Below are 16446 nucleotides of genomic sequence, written 5' to 3'. Positions count from 1 at the left end.
TCTGTGTCCTCCAGTGAGTCTTGTAGTGTGGCTTTTGATTGGTCAGTTGTACCTCCCGCATCAGCAGACCTTCCCTCCCCAGCCTTTGTTAATATTTTGGGAGCAGTAAAATTGCGGCCTTGTCTGACTTACCAAGTGGCAGTGTTTTTATTGCTTTATAGCAGGGCCTGTGTTGTGTATAACTGTGATCCAGTGTCCTTTCTCCCCATGTACTGCAGGTTATGTGCTGATAAAAATCTGGCATGACTTTTCAAGTTAGCCTTGTTAAATTCATAATCACCAGCACTGTGTCTGGCTTCAGTGTTTGTAGCAGTCCAATGTCTCTGTGTAGTGTCAATAAAGCAGTATCTGTGTAGGCCTGAGTTTGAATATAAACAGTTACGATGATGCACTGCACCATTTGTTGTTAATCATAACACACACTCCACCACCCTGGATTTTCCCTGTGTTCTCTGTCCTGTCCATGTGGTGAAGGGAGAACCCAGGCACCTGTACAGCATGGCCCAGAATGGTTGGCGTGAGCCATGTCTTGGTGAGACAAAGAGCTTTGCAGTCCCCGAAGTCTCACTGGAACTGTATCCGGGCTGTAATTTCATCCAGTTTGTGGTCAATGGACTGGACATTAGCTAACAATATGCTGGGCATTTGTGTGGAGTATGCCCTGGCTCGTACCCAGTTCCTCATGCGGGCTCTTCTTCCTTGTCGTTGCTGCCTGAGGAGAGTGAGTCCATTGTTTACTTGGCTCAGAGTGATCTTTAGAGGCCAGTCAGGGTCAGGATGAAAACAGGAATTGGAGTGGTGAGTAAAGTCTATTCCAATGTTGATTAAAGTTTGTCAGTCGTATGTTATATGTCTGTTGACTAGCTCAAGAATAGTTCAAAAAACAAGATAGAAAACAAGGTAACGTAAAAAAAATTGCAATGTGGCTTGCAAGCACTAACGTAGACAGCCTTCCTTAGCGGCGTCATCTTGGATGAGTAGCTGAAATTTGGTGTTCTGAATTGTCCTGCTAATATGAAACTGGATTTTAATTTCAGCAACATTTGATACAATTTCAAACATTTCATACTTAAATTTTGTGAATAATGCTCACAAAACGTTATAAGTACATTCATCTATGGAATCTTTATTGTTCTATGAAACTTGGCAAGAACTGGCCACTGGAGGCAATATTTGATGAAGGGGCTTGGATCCCGATAATTGCTGCTTGCAGCTATATTTTTTTCTGGATTTGTAATACACACCTGCAGCACATGAAACTAACATAAGAGAACCTTGGACTTTAGGAAGGTCTGTCTTATGGTAACAGGTTCTTTTTTTCTATCATTATAGATCTACAAAACAAAGAATACATGACAATATCAATGTACAAAGAGACACATGCTGTCACAATAAGTGACCTGAGTGCTAATGAATCCCTCCTTGTGCACAATCTTCAGCCTGCTAATTGCACCTGAGTGGGTGAATTAGTTTTGAATTGGTTTATTCCTCTTATATCACAGCATTTAAAAAAAAAATTTCAACACATAGTATACAACACATAGTATATTTTAATTATTTATAGTTACATTTACTGGGGTGGAACATCCACAAGAAAAGCTAGTTCCTGTTATCACTTACTTATAGCAGCTATACACAGTCATTCCCTCGTCCACACTCTTTTGCCTCTCTTTTGAAGTCAGTAAGAAAAAAAAAAACAGCTTGTCAGAAGTGCAAAGTCCTCTGTCCTGAAAATTTTCTATTGATGAAAAACTTACCAGCTCCTTCCATGAATCCTTCCAGAAAGCTTTACCATATCCATGATTACACATTTTTCTTTGTTAAATAAAAATGTTATTAGGATTTCATTATGTAGACTGAATGCCATACAAGTCCTTGTGAATGCGCTGTTACTCTAGGAACAATTATGTATTAGAACGAGCACATTAATACAAACCTGTGATTTCCAGCAGGACTGTTGTCAGAGCTGCAGTTATCAATCAACACCTTTTGACCAATCAGATTCAAGAATTCAATGGCATTGTGGTATAAAATCACTTTACTTTTATAATATATGTATCTTGTACTAACTCACCTTGGGTAGAAGCTTGGATTGCTCAAAGAAAGCCTATTCAAGCAAATATTTATTGTTTCTGATGATTCCTGACTTATAATAAAGTAGGCAAACGGAACTCCTCTTCCGGTTTGATTTACTGATAAAAGGGCATACTGTAAAAGGAATAGCCATATGATGTTAAACCTTTGTAGGATGTATCCATAAAAACCATGGGATGAGGGTTTTCTTGCAATAAAGCCTTCTGTGATTGTGTTTGAACAGCTATGATCAGGGGTTGATCTTTTGTGATTGGTTGATTAAAACAAATGTACTCCTTCAGGTCAGTGCTGATCAGCGTTTCAATGCTCACATAATCATCAGTATTGTGTAAAGTGGTGGCATGCATTTGCATTTCACTAATCTCACATCATCTATAGTGAGCTATAATCTTCTCTTTTGCTTATCTGCGTGCCCATTTTGCTTATCTGTGTGCCCAATTACAACTTTAACACGACTTGGGATATTGACTGTGACATCTCCACAAATCCTAATAATTCAAAATCAAGTGCATTTCTCTTTCCCCCTTCAGGACTGGAAACATCATGTCCAGTATGTTCCAACATTTCCCAACTTACTACAGCTTTGACCAATCTCCTTGATAATTTTAATGGAATATATGCATGACTGGAATTTTGCGTTGCCCTAGTTTGTTTTTCACAGGACACCCAGATGTAAATTTTAAACCTTTGTATTTCCCTGGACCTGAATCTGAATCTTTTATACTCTCTATGGTCTATGATTCGTCTTTCTTTGTAGGCAGTGTTGTTTTGAGTGACAGTCAGAAATCTCTTTTTTCCTGTTTTAGAGTTTGTACCTCATGTTTCTATAGCTAAATGCTCAGGAGCCTGGGCTGAATTAGACCCTTGGATGAAGACCCTAGACCCTTGGCACCCATTAAACCAAATCCCTCCACCAATCTTTCTGATATCCCATCTACGGCATGCTGGTTTACTGTGATAGATTTGGCAAATGCATTTTTCAGTATCCCTGCGCACCCTGACAACCAGTACTGGTTTGCATTTACATTGAAGGCAAGCTCTATACTTGGAAAATAAGTAATCACACATCTCTCCACAGCATTACAGATTAGAGTGCAGGAGCAGTTGAATGACTGAATCAAACCGTCAAACAAAAACTGTCAAAAAGTGATGGCTGAAACAGGGTTAAATTGGATACAGGCTCTCCCTCTGATGCTGTTGTACCTATGGGGAAGAGCGAACAGACAAACTAGTTTAATCCCACATGAAGTGCTCACAGGAGTCCAAATGAAAGTGCCTGACAAACACCCAAATTTTAGGTGAGCAAAAGTATAGTCTTAAAGTAAATAACACTTGATATTTGGTTGCATATCCCTTGCTTGCAATAACTGCATCAAGCTGGTGACCCAGTGACATCACCAAACTGCTGCATTCTTTTGTGATGCTTTTCCAGGCTTGTACCACAGTTTCCTTCAGTTTTTTTTTTTGGGCAAGTATTTCACCTCCAGAAGAGTTAAGGTCTGGTGATTGACTTGGCCAATCAAAAAACCTTCCACTTTTTTCCCCTGATGAAGTCCTTTGTTGTGTTGTCAGTGTGTTTTGGGTCATTGTCTTACTGCATGATGAAGTTCTTCCCAATTAAATTGGATGCATTTCTCAATCAAGATTAGTGAGCTCATTCCAGAAGCAGCCATGCAAGCCCAAATCATGACACTACCTCCACTGTGCTTGACCAAAAGCTCATATGTTTTGGATGATGAGCAGATCCTTTCTTTCTCCACACTTTGGCCTTTACATCACTTTGGTAGAGGTTAATCTTTGTTCCAGAACATTTGTGGCTCATCTCTCTATTTCTTTGCAAATTCCAATCTGGCCTCCTGATTCTCACTGCTGATGAGTGGTTTGCATCTTATGGTATGGCAAGCATATTTCTGCTCTCAAAGTCTTCTTTGAATGGTGGATTGTTATACCTGCACCCCTGCCCTGTGGTGGTTGTTGGTGATATCATTGACTTGTTTTTGGGTTTTTCTTCACAGCACTCACAATGTTTCTGTAATCAACTGCCGTTGTTTTCCTTGACAGGCCTGTTCAGTGTCTGGGTGAACATCAGTGGTTTCTTTCCTTATCAGGATAATTCCCTCTTTTTTCAGCTTCAAAATGGCTTGCTTTTCTACTCTCTGGTCTTCATGTTGGTTTATCCTTTTTAACATCAAATGCAGTTTTCACAGGTGAAATCCAGGGCTCAAACCAAGAGTAGACATTCACAGCTATTAATTGTTTAAACAGTCGATTGACAAGGGCACACCTGGGCAAAAAACACCTGTCAATCATGTGTGTATATATATATATATATATATATATATATATATATATATATATATATATATATATATATATATATATATATAAAATCACATGTATATAATAAAAATATATATAATAATTTTGATTGCTTGAAAAATGTTTCACTACAATTTTATTATTCACCATGTCTATATCCATAGGCCACTCAAATGGTGAAAGAAAAGCCCTGCTAGATTGTAAGTGTAATAATGCATGTGCTCTGTCTCATAAAATTCTCACAAAATTTTCTGATGATTGTTTTATCTGCCACACATTGCACTTCTCCTGGAGTAATGTGCTACTAACTTTAATGACGGTTATTATCTGAATAGTATCTCCTCACATTATGTTGTTCTAATCTCAATACCTGCCATCTTGTTGGCTGCAAATGCAATTTTAATGAATGACTCAACTAGGTATAACTTTTCCAGCTATAGGACGTTACCTACGTCACATATGGATAAGGATTGTACAAAATAAGGTCAACTTAGAGATCCATTCTGTGGTGTTTCACAAAATGTATTTCATAGCTTGTCTTACAAGATTTATCAAATACTACTACTGCAGCCATTCTTGGGCTGTTACAAAGGCACCTTAAATATGTAAGAGAATCAATAATACAAAATAGAATGGCTCTTGATCTACACTATATGGCCAAATGTTTATGGACACCTGACCATCACACCCATATGTGGGCCTTCCTCAAACTGTTGCCACAAATTTGGAAGCACACAATTGTATAGGATGTCTTTCTATGCTGTAGCATTACAGTTTCCCTTCACTGGAACTAAGGGGCCCAAACCTGTTCCAAAGGTCCATTAAGACATGGTTTGCGAAGGTGGAGTGGAAGAGCTTGAGTGGTCTGCACAAAACCCTGACCTCAACCCCACTGAACACATTTGGGATGTGCTAGAATGCCGACTGTGCTCAGGCCTCCTATAGAATATTTTAACCACAAAATGTTAACCACAAAATGTGTACTTATGCATATTTGATGATGTTTAATCCTCAATGTTATAGATGTATGGAACTGGTATAGTGCAAAATGTATCATTGTACCCAGTATCTCAGTAAAAGGCTTGCTGACTAGAACTGTGTGCATGGAACAGGAAGTGTATGCTGAGAAGGCGAGGCCTAAAAAGGACCTATATGACCTTACATATGCATGGGAATCCTGCTAAAGTGGGAAACAGGAACAAGCTGTAAATTTAAGTGAGTAAGGCTTCCTTAAACAATAAGATAAGCATATGGGGTAACCTTGTGTCTTGTTGAAAACAGGATATACATGCATGAGAGTATGTGACTTGTTAAAAACAGGATGTGGAAGAGGTTTCAGGTAAATGTATATAAGATCACTTTCTGAAGAAGTGGGCAGCTTTTGTCTGCAGACAACTGCTTGGCTTAATTCTGGAAAGAGTAAAGTCTAATGGCATCAACACCCAGGCTCTGATCAAAGGTGATCTTTGATCTGCACTAATGGCCACAGCATTCCTTGACGGATATTAGTGCCTGACCTCACTAATTCCCCACAGCCATGCTCCATAATGTAGTGGAAAGCCTTTCCAGAAGAGTGAAGGTTATTTTAACTTCCGGGGGGGAAATGGTCAGGTGTCCACAAACTTTTGGCCAGAGAAGGTGAGGTGTGTAAAGTCTTAAACACCAGTTGTTGTTTTTATATTCCCAGTCAAGTTAAGAATATTTCTGATTTGATAGACCACATGCAATACAGCATGCCTAACCCTCCCATGGTTGACTGTGTTCCTTTTGAATGGCTACACATCTTTTTGGGAGATATTACTCCTACCTAATAATGATAATAACTGTAATATGCATTGTGTTCATAATTCTTTGTTTAGCTCCACGCCGTATTCCATGCTTGCAGCAGTTGGTGTCTAGGATGATACAGCCACCATTCAGAGAACAATACATTCAGTTGACCCATTGAAATAACTATAATGATGGTGAATATCCTGATATATTTCCATATCCTCTCGATTATAATCCACCTGCCAACACCTTCTGACTGACCATTGTAAACAGTACCATTTCTAAACTAACTCCCATGAAGAAATTAAATAAGAGACAGCTAAAGAGATATAGATCTAGACCAATTCTTTCTGTAGATGCCATTTACTGGCAGTTAGAGCTCTTGCTATGATGGCTACACTCTCCTGAAATTTCAGTAATAAACTGTATACTTATCAGAGACAAAGATCCACATAATGTCAATACTAGAAACTAGTCCTAAGTGTTTCTTTTCAGGCTGAGGCTTTGAACAAGATAATGTACTGTTAATCATTCTGTAGTCACAGATTTACGGTTATTTCTTTTCACTTAAATCATTGTAATCTATGGTCTTCAAGCAGATTTTTAGGATCCATGACCAACCAAACAGAACACCAAACTGACTGTGGTTTCCATGGGCTGCATGGGATTGAGCACATGGTGTAAATGCCTGAGTATGCTTACATTGTATATAGCATGTTAAAGTACCGTGCAGCTTGAAATCAATGTGCGGAACAGTGTTTACATTACATTACACCTACAGTTTTATGTTCTGTTATGAATCCTTTTGTTTTTATTCACTTTTTGATGTCACTGTTTGATGTCATGGATGTTACTTTGCTATTTCCTTCACACTGAGCTTGATTTTATGATTACATGTGCGAACTGTGGAATAATAATTTCATTTGTGATCATAAACTCAACTATGAAAAGTACAAGCACTTGGCCTTTTGTAGAAGACAGTCTGTGTTGTGTTTGGGTTACACCCAAGGTACTTTGCTCTGTCCTGATATAGAGCAAAAGTTCCTGCTTTGATTAACCACAAGTCATGTATAACTGGCACAGCAGTTTTCTAACTCCCACACACATATCCTGAGAAAAACATGTCCTGCTGCTGGGCAGAGAAGAGATGGTATGTTAGGTGTAACCAATGGACACAGTTCTTTGCTTGAATGTAACCAAAAGAGTGGGACAACATATGACTTGTCCTATATATGAGTTGGTTATACAATCTGTTCTTGGAGATCACCTGAGGTATTTCTAAGTGAGGTCAGTCTCCCTGGCCATGAGTATTGCAACAAAGGAATCATTTGAGGAAGAAAAGAGTCTCACTCTCTCTCTGTCTTAAGGTGAATTTCCACCACACCTTGTGATGCAAGAGTCCATGAATTGCCTCTCTTCCTCATCAACAAGTTGCACATCTTGTACTGACCCTGGGATCTTGTGTCTTCCGTGGTTTATTAGTTATTCTTTCAAGCCACAACTTCTGCATTACTTGCAAGTCCAGTAGAGGAACCAAACTTAGCTCCTCCTAATGATTGAGTTCAAGTGTTTCAGTCACACCCATTGCTACCAGGTGCATATAAGCAGGTGCATGAAATTTCTGCCCTGCTAGATATCATCCAGTGAAGTGTAAGTGCTATTATTTTAGAATGGAAGAATCTAGGAGCAACAGCAGCTCAGCCACAAAGCGGTATACCACACAAATTCATAGAGTGGGGCCACCGAGTACTTAAGATATGTAAAAATAGCATGTAAAAAAAATCACCTATCCTCTGTTGCATCACTGACTACAGAGTTCCAATCAGCCTTTGGAAGCGACATCAGCGCAAGAACTGTGCATTGGGAGCTTCATGAAATGGGTTTCCATGGCTGAACAGCTGCACATAAGCCTAGGATCACTATTTGCATTTCCTGAAGGAAATACACAGTGCTTACATAGAGCTGAAACAAAGTTGAAAAGAAAGTTGAAAATAGAAAAAAAAAATAATGGGCAAAGATTATTAGATTGCTCTGTTGCTAGGGTGCTGCTATGGGATTCTAGCTGGTTGCTAATGTGTTGCTAGGTGGTTGCGGTTGTGTTCCAGGTGGTTGCTAGGGTGGTACCAGGATCATGCTATGGTAGGGGTTCCCAAACCTTATAGGTACACGACCCTGAATGGACATTATGAATTTTCTGCAACCCCAAGCCTTTGTCAACCTACATTTTTTTTATTCCAGATTTATAATATAGGATTACTGGAACATTTGAATATTTTATTACGTTAGTAACATATGGATGTGTAACATAAGTCACTTTTAACCAAACAAAAAGAATATTCTGTGTACTTACCAGGCTAGTGGGACACATTGTGCTTTTATAGGAAAATAATCTACAGTGGGGTGGTGTGATGCAGCCCAATGAGAAGCAGAAGGCTCTGGTTTATACTTGATGCATGATTTTGTGTGCAGCTGCATTGTTCACACACTTGCCTGCCTATTGTATATACATCTGGAAAATTTAAAAGCAATATTCACTAGATGGCATGTCAGAGCCAAAACATCCAGTCAGGTTTCCAAGTTGAACTGTAAAATGTGTAGCGGTTTTATGCCCAGCAATGATAAACACACTGACAAGCACTGACTCTTAAAACTTTCCACCACTGCTGTGACTGCTGTCATGACCTGTGTCTCAAATCGAAAACTCTGGCCTTATATTCAAGTGTTTACTAATCTAGAAAATCCAGAAACTGTTACAAAAAACAGACCGTTTTGTAGGTTTGAAATTGACAAGAGAGGTTTTTTAAAATTCAAACACTAATTGTACTAGAAAACCCAGTTAGTGTCAGTACTCACTAACAGTCTAGAATAGTACATAGCTATGTATGTGATTTGAGACACAACACTGTTTAGCAGAGGTAGATAGACAGGGAAATTTGTCCATTTTTATTGTGGAACTACACAATAAATCTTTTAAGGATAGTGAAAAGACTAAAATAACACCTATTAATTTAAATGTCGCTTTCTGAATGGCACGTTACAAAATATTAGCACAGTATTTCTAATATTAATTTGTAAAATAAATGATGAAACCAAAGAGGAGACCACATTTGTAAATCAAGCGACCATTAGTTCAGGAACTCCTGACCTATAGTTAGTAATACTGTTAACAATGGACACTATTATTCTTTTTTCTAACACTTTGCATGTGTAACATTCCATCTTAAGGACTAGATAATTCAAAATGTTAAGTTTACAGAAAAAAGCAAGTGTATTTTTACTATCAAATGAGTTAAAAGTGGTGAATAAGAACGATATTCTGCTGAGGAATATAAGGCCAATCAGGAGCCTATTTTTGCCTCATGATGGTAAGATGAAAAACAGTACTAGCTTCCTGGAGGCTTGGACAAATGCATTGTTTGTCACATGAAAATTTTCAAAACAATAAAAAAGTTAAAGTCTGCATACTGGAAATGTCCCATTAAAATGATACTTTATTCCCAGAAAAAGTCAGCCTGACCGCTGTGTGTTTAGCTGGGAATGTCATATTTTTGGGGGATTATAACATTATTGAAGTGGGAAAGTGCCAGTGTAAGTATTGTACCTTCTTTTTTATTCATTTCATTAATTGTCTTTTTCAATTAATTTTCTGGTATTTGTATTTGTGCAGTTGTACATGATGGCCCACATTTGATTTACTAACAAAGAGCTACTCTGTATTTATTCAACCCAAATTTTGGCTGGGTTCTTGATTACCCAGAGATTCAAGGCTGCTACCCTGACAGAAGCAGCCATGAATCATTTTTGTTTGGATCCCCATACTGTCCACTGAGATCCAATTCATTAAGATGAGATTATAATGTGCTTTTCACCCAAAAACATAAGATAACGCTGAGCCATTTTATTTATGGTACAAAAAGATTATATAAATTACATAAAATAACAGACATTGTACAATTTATTATAATTTATAATTTATTATAACATTACAACAGATTATTTAACACATTTTTCACAGTCTGGTTCAAATTCTTGGTGATGTACACATAGACATAAATGCATACAAGCAAAATAAAGAATACAAATAAAACAAAAAGCCCAAAAATACTGGTAAAATAACTTTTAAATATGCAAAAGAATTCTCATTTTTTATAATGACTATTCAGACCAATCCTGGAATGCTTCAACATGAGTAAATGCATGGACGCTGTCATCAAAATTGTTCTGCTTAATCCCTGAAAAACTGCATAGTAAGTGTCGCAAAGCTGTGGTGAATTAATAATCTTAATTCTTTTTGCTAACAGTCTGTGAAAATATTTACTGTAGTGTTAAACTTCTGAGATATTAGATGATTTTTAATGGTACCCATGTAACCTCACAAAATAACCTCACAAATGTTATAATGTGTTTATGAAAATACTGTACGTGCAGAATAGTGTTTTCTTTGGCTTTCACTTCTAGTTGCACCAAACTGTTTGTACGAGTGTTCACATGAGTGAGTGAGTGGTCAGGAATTTAGTGGTGTGTGCTTTCTCATTGACGTTCTCATGGACGGCTGTTTTTCCACTACAGATCGTATAGGTATACCTTTATTATATGCATCAAACACTTTATTAGGAATACTGGATAGGACCTCCCTTTGCTCTCAAAACAGCTTCAATTCTCCATGGCATGGATTCCACAAAGTGTTGGAAAAATTCCTTTTAGATTCTGGTCGATGTTGACATGATTGCATCACGCAATTCCTGCAGATTTTTCAGGTGCACTTTCATGAGGCAAATAGGCATTCATGTGATGATTAATTGGTATTAAAGGTGTGCCAAGAAAACATTCCCCACACCATTACACCACCTGTACTAGTCTGGACTGTTGACACAAGGCAGGTTAGGCCCATGGATTCATGCTGTTGCCCCCAAATTCTAACCCTACCATCTGTGTGACTCGGCATAAATTGAGATTCATCAAACCTGGCTACATTTTTCCAGTCTTCAACTATCCAGTTTTGCTGAGCCTGTGCCCACTGCAGCCTCAGCTTTGTGTTCTTGGCTGACAGAAGTGGAACCTGAGATGGTCTTCTGCTGTTGTAGCCCATCCGCCTCAAGGTTTGACGTGTTGTGCATTCTGAGATGCTTTTCTGCTCACTACAATTGTACAGAGTGGTTACCTGAGTTACTGTAGCCTTTCTGTCAGCTCAAACCAGTCTGGCCATTTCCTGTTGACCTCTCTTATCAGCAAGGCGTTTCCATCCGCAGAACTGCCACAACTGGATGTTTTTTCTTTATTGCACCATTCTGAGTAAACTCTAGAGACAGTTGTGCATGATAATCCCAGTTAAAGATCAGCAGTTATAGAAATACTCAAACCAGCCCATCTGGCACCAACAATCATGCTACAGTCAAAATCACTGAGATCACATTTTTCCCCATTTTCCTTCTGATGGTTGATGTGAACATTATCTGAAGCTGCTTGCCCATATCTGCATGATTTTATGCATTGCACTGCTGCCACACGATTGGCTGATAATTAAAAAATAATTTTTTTTTAATAATTTAATTAAAAAAGATAATTAAAAAAATAATTCCATGAATGTATAGATGTAAAGGTGTTCCTAATAAAGTGCTTGGTGAGTATAGAATACTATCTTTAATAATGTGTCAATATTACTAACAGTGTTACTCACACTTACAGCGTTTTTCCGCCAGACAGTTTGGCATGAGTCGGCATGGCAAATTATCTGCATTCCTCTACTTTGTGGCTATTTCCACCACCAAGGAGCACTTTGCATGCTTGTGAGCTGCTTTTACCACTTTAATTCATTCATTTGCAGTAACTGCTTTATCCTGGTCAAATGGCTTAATTTCCCAATAGTTTATATTTTACAAATTATAGCCAACTTCATTAGAAAATATTGCAGGCAGGCAAAATATTAAGTGCAAGAGTGGAGGGGACTGGTCAAATTTTGAGCAGGAGCAGGATTGGTCAGAATTACAGATATGTTTTTTTGGTTTTTTTGTGTGTGTGTTGTTGCATTGTATTGTATTCTACAAAGGAATTCCTTGTACACCCTGTACTTGGTGATTTAAAACACTCAGATTATGATTCTGAATTCCTTCTGGTGCAGACAGGAGTGAGATATTAAAAAAAAAACAAAAAAAAAAACAGTCTCCTGTGTAGTTTCACTAAAGATTATGATATTGGCCTACTTGGATGTGTTTGGGAGTGTGGGAGCCATTAAATGAATGTTTGGTCCTCTTTATTTTCACTAAATAGTAACGTATTATTTGTGCACGGCTATCACGCACAGCTGTGTCTCATGTCTCCCGGCAGCACCACATGCATATAAACATCAGATGCCTGGTATTATTTCAAAAATCTTTTATTTTAATTTTGAGGTGTATTTTGATAGAAAATACATATGAAATTGGGTGGGATAAGGCTAGTCCTCCGTTGCCAAGCCATATGTGCCAAGCCACACTAATCATATCAGTATCAATCATATCAATATCAATCGTATCAGTATCAATCATATCAATATCACATCAAAATTTTAGAGCTATTTTTACAGCTATTCATAAAATACTAATACCTATAATTTAAGATCAGTAACAATTTCTGTCATTTCTATATGTATCTGTGGAGCTATTTTAGACCTGATTTAAATCCCCTCCAAAAAAAAAAAAAAAAAAAATACAAGAAAAAAAAAAAATATATATATATATATATATATATATATATATATATATATATATATTTATATATATATATATATATAGTGAACACTCAGTACACCACTGGAAACATGCCTGTTCACAGACGAGGTGGTGAGGATTTGAAAATTCCTGTTTTCCGAAGATACTGTACTATGAGTGGTACAGACACAAGAGTGATGCTGATCCGAAATGGAGCAAAGAGTTTGTGAACAGCGTAAGCTAGCACAAATGTGCTAGTGCCAGCAGCCATCTTCGACTGAACAACAGATTCACTAAAGCCCAGCTTGGAAAGGACAGCTGTCATATTGATCCCGCTGAGGAGAACAAACATTAAAGCACATTATTTTTAAATAATAAAGCACATTTAATGTAAGAGAATAAAATCACAAAACAATATCAACATTCACACATACTAGAATATCGAACACATCTTTTTGTTTATTTGAGAAATAGCCTATAAAAACTCTTTAGACTTTAATTGGATAGGGCTACTTATGGCATGTTTACTGCTGACAGTGGTGTGAAACTGTACATACAGCCATGTAATACTCATATAAAAATGAGTATTGTTTTATGAATTAGATGTTCTGGATAGATGAGTTACTTTCAGCGTAGCACAATCAAAGAATGCCAGTGATACGTTGATATAATCACAACCCCAAATGGTTTCTTCATATAATGGGCCTCAGTTATCAATCTTTACATAAAGTTGTGTGTAAATGTTTCCGTGAGCCAAATCTAACTGAAAATTTCCACTGGATTTACAAAAGTTTCAGAAAGGTTGATTTTCTTTGTACTCGCGTACACATGTTGATCACCTGTAACATGCAAAACGTGTTCCGAACATAATCCATTTGCATGAAGTGATGCCCAAAAACCTCCATAAATGTTCAAGTGCACAGACATCTGGAGCACTGGGAATAGAAGTTATTATGACTCACTAATGCCAATAAAAATATTTAATAATACATCGTATTAATAATAAGTGAGCACTAACTCTTCGGTCAGCTGAGGCATTTATTTATGGCTTATGGCTATGTGCAGACAGACCAGCCCATCCTCCATTTATACGGCAGCATTTCTGTTGTCATTATTGAATGATTAGTTATTTATCTTAATTTATGGGTTTGTGCTTGGCTTGCTTTTTTATTTTGGTACTCTTAGTCCCTGACCTAGTGAGCTAGCAGGAAGTTTTCTGATAGACACTCAAAAGCAGTTCTGTAAGTCACTCTGGATAAGGGTGCTTGCAAAAAGCTGTATATGTAATAATAATTTTTTTAAAAATTCAAACAGTATATTCCATATATAAAACTGCAACTGCAGTTTTTCTGAATTTACAGGATTTTCATGAATACCAAATTTCTTCTCTAACTGTTCATACAAGCGATTCATATCCAGCTTGATAAATGAGACCCAATGTTAGCAAATCAAGCCCACATAAGGTGTCTCATTTCTAATTTTAGGCTTGCCCTCTATGCAAACTTAATGTGCCCTTTGGCAAAACCCACAGTGAAACAGATTCAGTAGCAGTCTCTTACCCAAACCAAACTCAGGGAATGGATTTGTTGAGCAGTGAGCAACAATAACAGAGAAAAAAAAAGATTTAAATAAAGTTAGTATTTTTCGTCATTAACTTTTCGTTAAGTAACATTAGGGTTAGAACTTATGTGAAATAAATCCTGTAAAATAATCAATTAAAGTATGAGTATGATCAGCCTACCTACATCTTGGTTTGTATGGAGCTACAGCATGCAATCAATTTCTCCATGATGTATTGTTTGAATTTGTCAGTGTAATCTTGTGCAAAGAACCCTGAGGAAATCCACAAGGACCCGAGAAAAACATGCCCAAACTATGTATATATAGTAGCCCAAGCTCAGGATCAAACTGAGGACCCTGGAGCTGTGAGGTGGCAATGGTACCTACTGGTAAACTGAGGCAGAACTACTCGTAAACACAAATTTATCACAATTTTTGTGAAATTTATCACAGAATTTTTTTTCTTATTCTTTAAGTCAGGGGTTTCCAAACTTTTCTTTGGGGCCAGATGGAGAAAAAAAATGTATGGGCCACAGACTCAGTAATAAAATTTACCTTGGAGTGAAGACTTGCTGTCAAGTCTTGCGTCATTAAAAAATTGTGCCATTAAAAAAAAAAAAAAGTTTGCTTGTGTTTATGTGGAGCCAAAAAATGGTTTTGTTGAGCTAGAACAGGTTAGGTACCAGATATTTCCCTTCTGTTCTCTTTCAGCACCAGAGTATGACTTGAAAAAGTGTTGTTTCGTTTCATAATGTCTCTTAACGTTATACCCCTTTATTACAGCAACTGACTGCTAACAAACTAAACAAACTTCCCTCTGAAGTCAGTGTAAAATATTAATTTTGCCAATGTGCCTATAATCTCTTGCATTCACTTTCTTTCTTTTTTTTTTTTTTTTGTCTTTGGTGCTGGCAGTATTAATGTAGCATTAATTTCAGATTCATTCTTACGTGATAGAGACCACTTCAAACTAGGAACTTTTTTTTTAACTTTCTTAATAGTTGGCCAACTTTTAATTTTATTTTTTAAAAATACCTCTCAGGCAATTACAAAATGGCAATAGTTTGGACAACCTTGCTATAAAATGGCATAGTGGATCATAATTAAGCCCAATTACATTACAATGTCTCCTCACATATAAACTGTGCTGTTGTTAATGGATAGGGCCGTGGATGGGCCGGCATTCTATTTGTTGTCCAAGTTTATCAGTTAAAGGGAATGCATATGCTGATCCTAAAATACTGCTTTTGATTTTGGATCCTGTTGATTCAGAGGAAGAAAGCATAAAGGATTGCATAAATCTTAATGTACATAAAATCTGTATTTTTGAGGTTTTAAATTTTGAGATTTGTATTTAGGGTTCTGATTTTTTAAAAATGTTTTTAAAGGCAATTCTTACCCATACCAAGTTCAAAATGTATTAAATACACCAATTTACCAAATACACTACAGAAAAAAAGAAAGAATTTTATTTAATGTGATGTGTATATAATTAAAATATACAAAAATTCCTATTCAAACACTTTTGTCAGCTTTCATCTACTCCTACGGTTTTTGTGATGTTGACATCAAACTGACTGTACCATGTCCAGTCTGACCCTGAGAAGTGTGCTTATTAAAGGTTTTGGAAATATTGATCCGTTCTCCTGCTATCCTTTTTTTTTTTTATCCCTTTTCCCCACCAATCACATGAATGGGATTTTTAACTGCTCTAATTTGTTAAATTCACAACCTATAATGAAATGAAGGTGCACCAGGAATTATCATGCCAAAATACAGACAAATTGCATGCATCCTTCTCATTCAAGCCATCCTTCTTTCTTCCCGTTATTCATTTCGATGGGGGAAAGCCAGAGCGGGTGACATCAGCTTTCATTGTACAGTTTAATCTACACATTTATGGCATCGAACTGATCATCAGGCACTTCTGACACTAACCAAGTAATTAGCTAAGTGATTTGGTGAGTATTTTCTGAGTTTTGAGTGTTTGTTTGTTTTGACCTTCCGTCACTCTTTC

At 37.1% G+C, this 16446-nt stretch overlaps 1 protein-coding gene across 2 annotated transcripts in view; it reads right to left on the bottom strand.

Moving 5' to 3' along the window:
- Positions 1 to 12937: 12937 nt before the first annotated feature.
- Positions 12938 to 16446, bottom strand: part of fam210b (family with sequence similarity 210 member B) — a 30138-nt gene continuing 26629 nt past the window's right edge. The window contains exon 3 of one of the 2 annotated variants that reach the window (XM_053227781.1): positions 12938 to 13204. In XM_053227781.1, coding sequence (XP_053083756.1) covers positions 12988 to 13204 — 217 coding nt within the window. In that variant the 3' untranslated portion in view covers positions 12938 to 12987. The remainder of the gene's footprint in view (positions 13205 to 16446) is intronic. The other variant, XM_053227778.1, reaches the window with a different exon arrangement.

Source organism: Pangasianodon hypophthalmus, chromosome 2 (genome assembly GCF_027358585.1).
Source record: "Pangasianodon hypophthalmus isolate fPanHyp1 chromosome 2, fPanHyp1.pri, whole genome shotgun sequence".
Lineage (NCBI taxonomy): Eukaryota > Metazoa > Chordata > Actinopteri > Siluriformes > Pangasiidae > Pangasianodon > Pangasianodon hypophthalmus.
The sequence above is the reverse complement of the archived record's forward strand: the minus strand, read 5'-3'. Positions and strand labels throughout refer to the sequence as shown.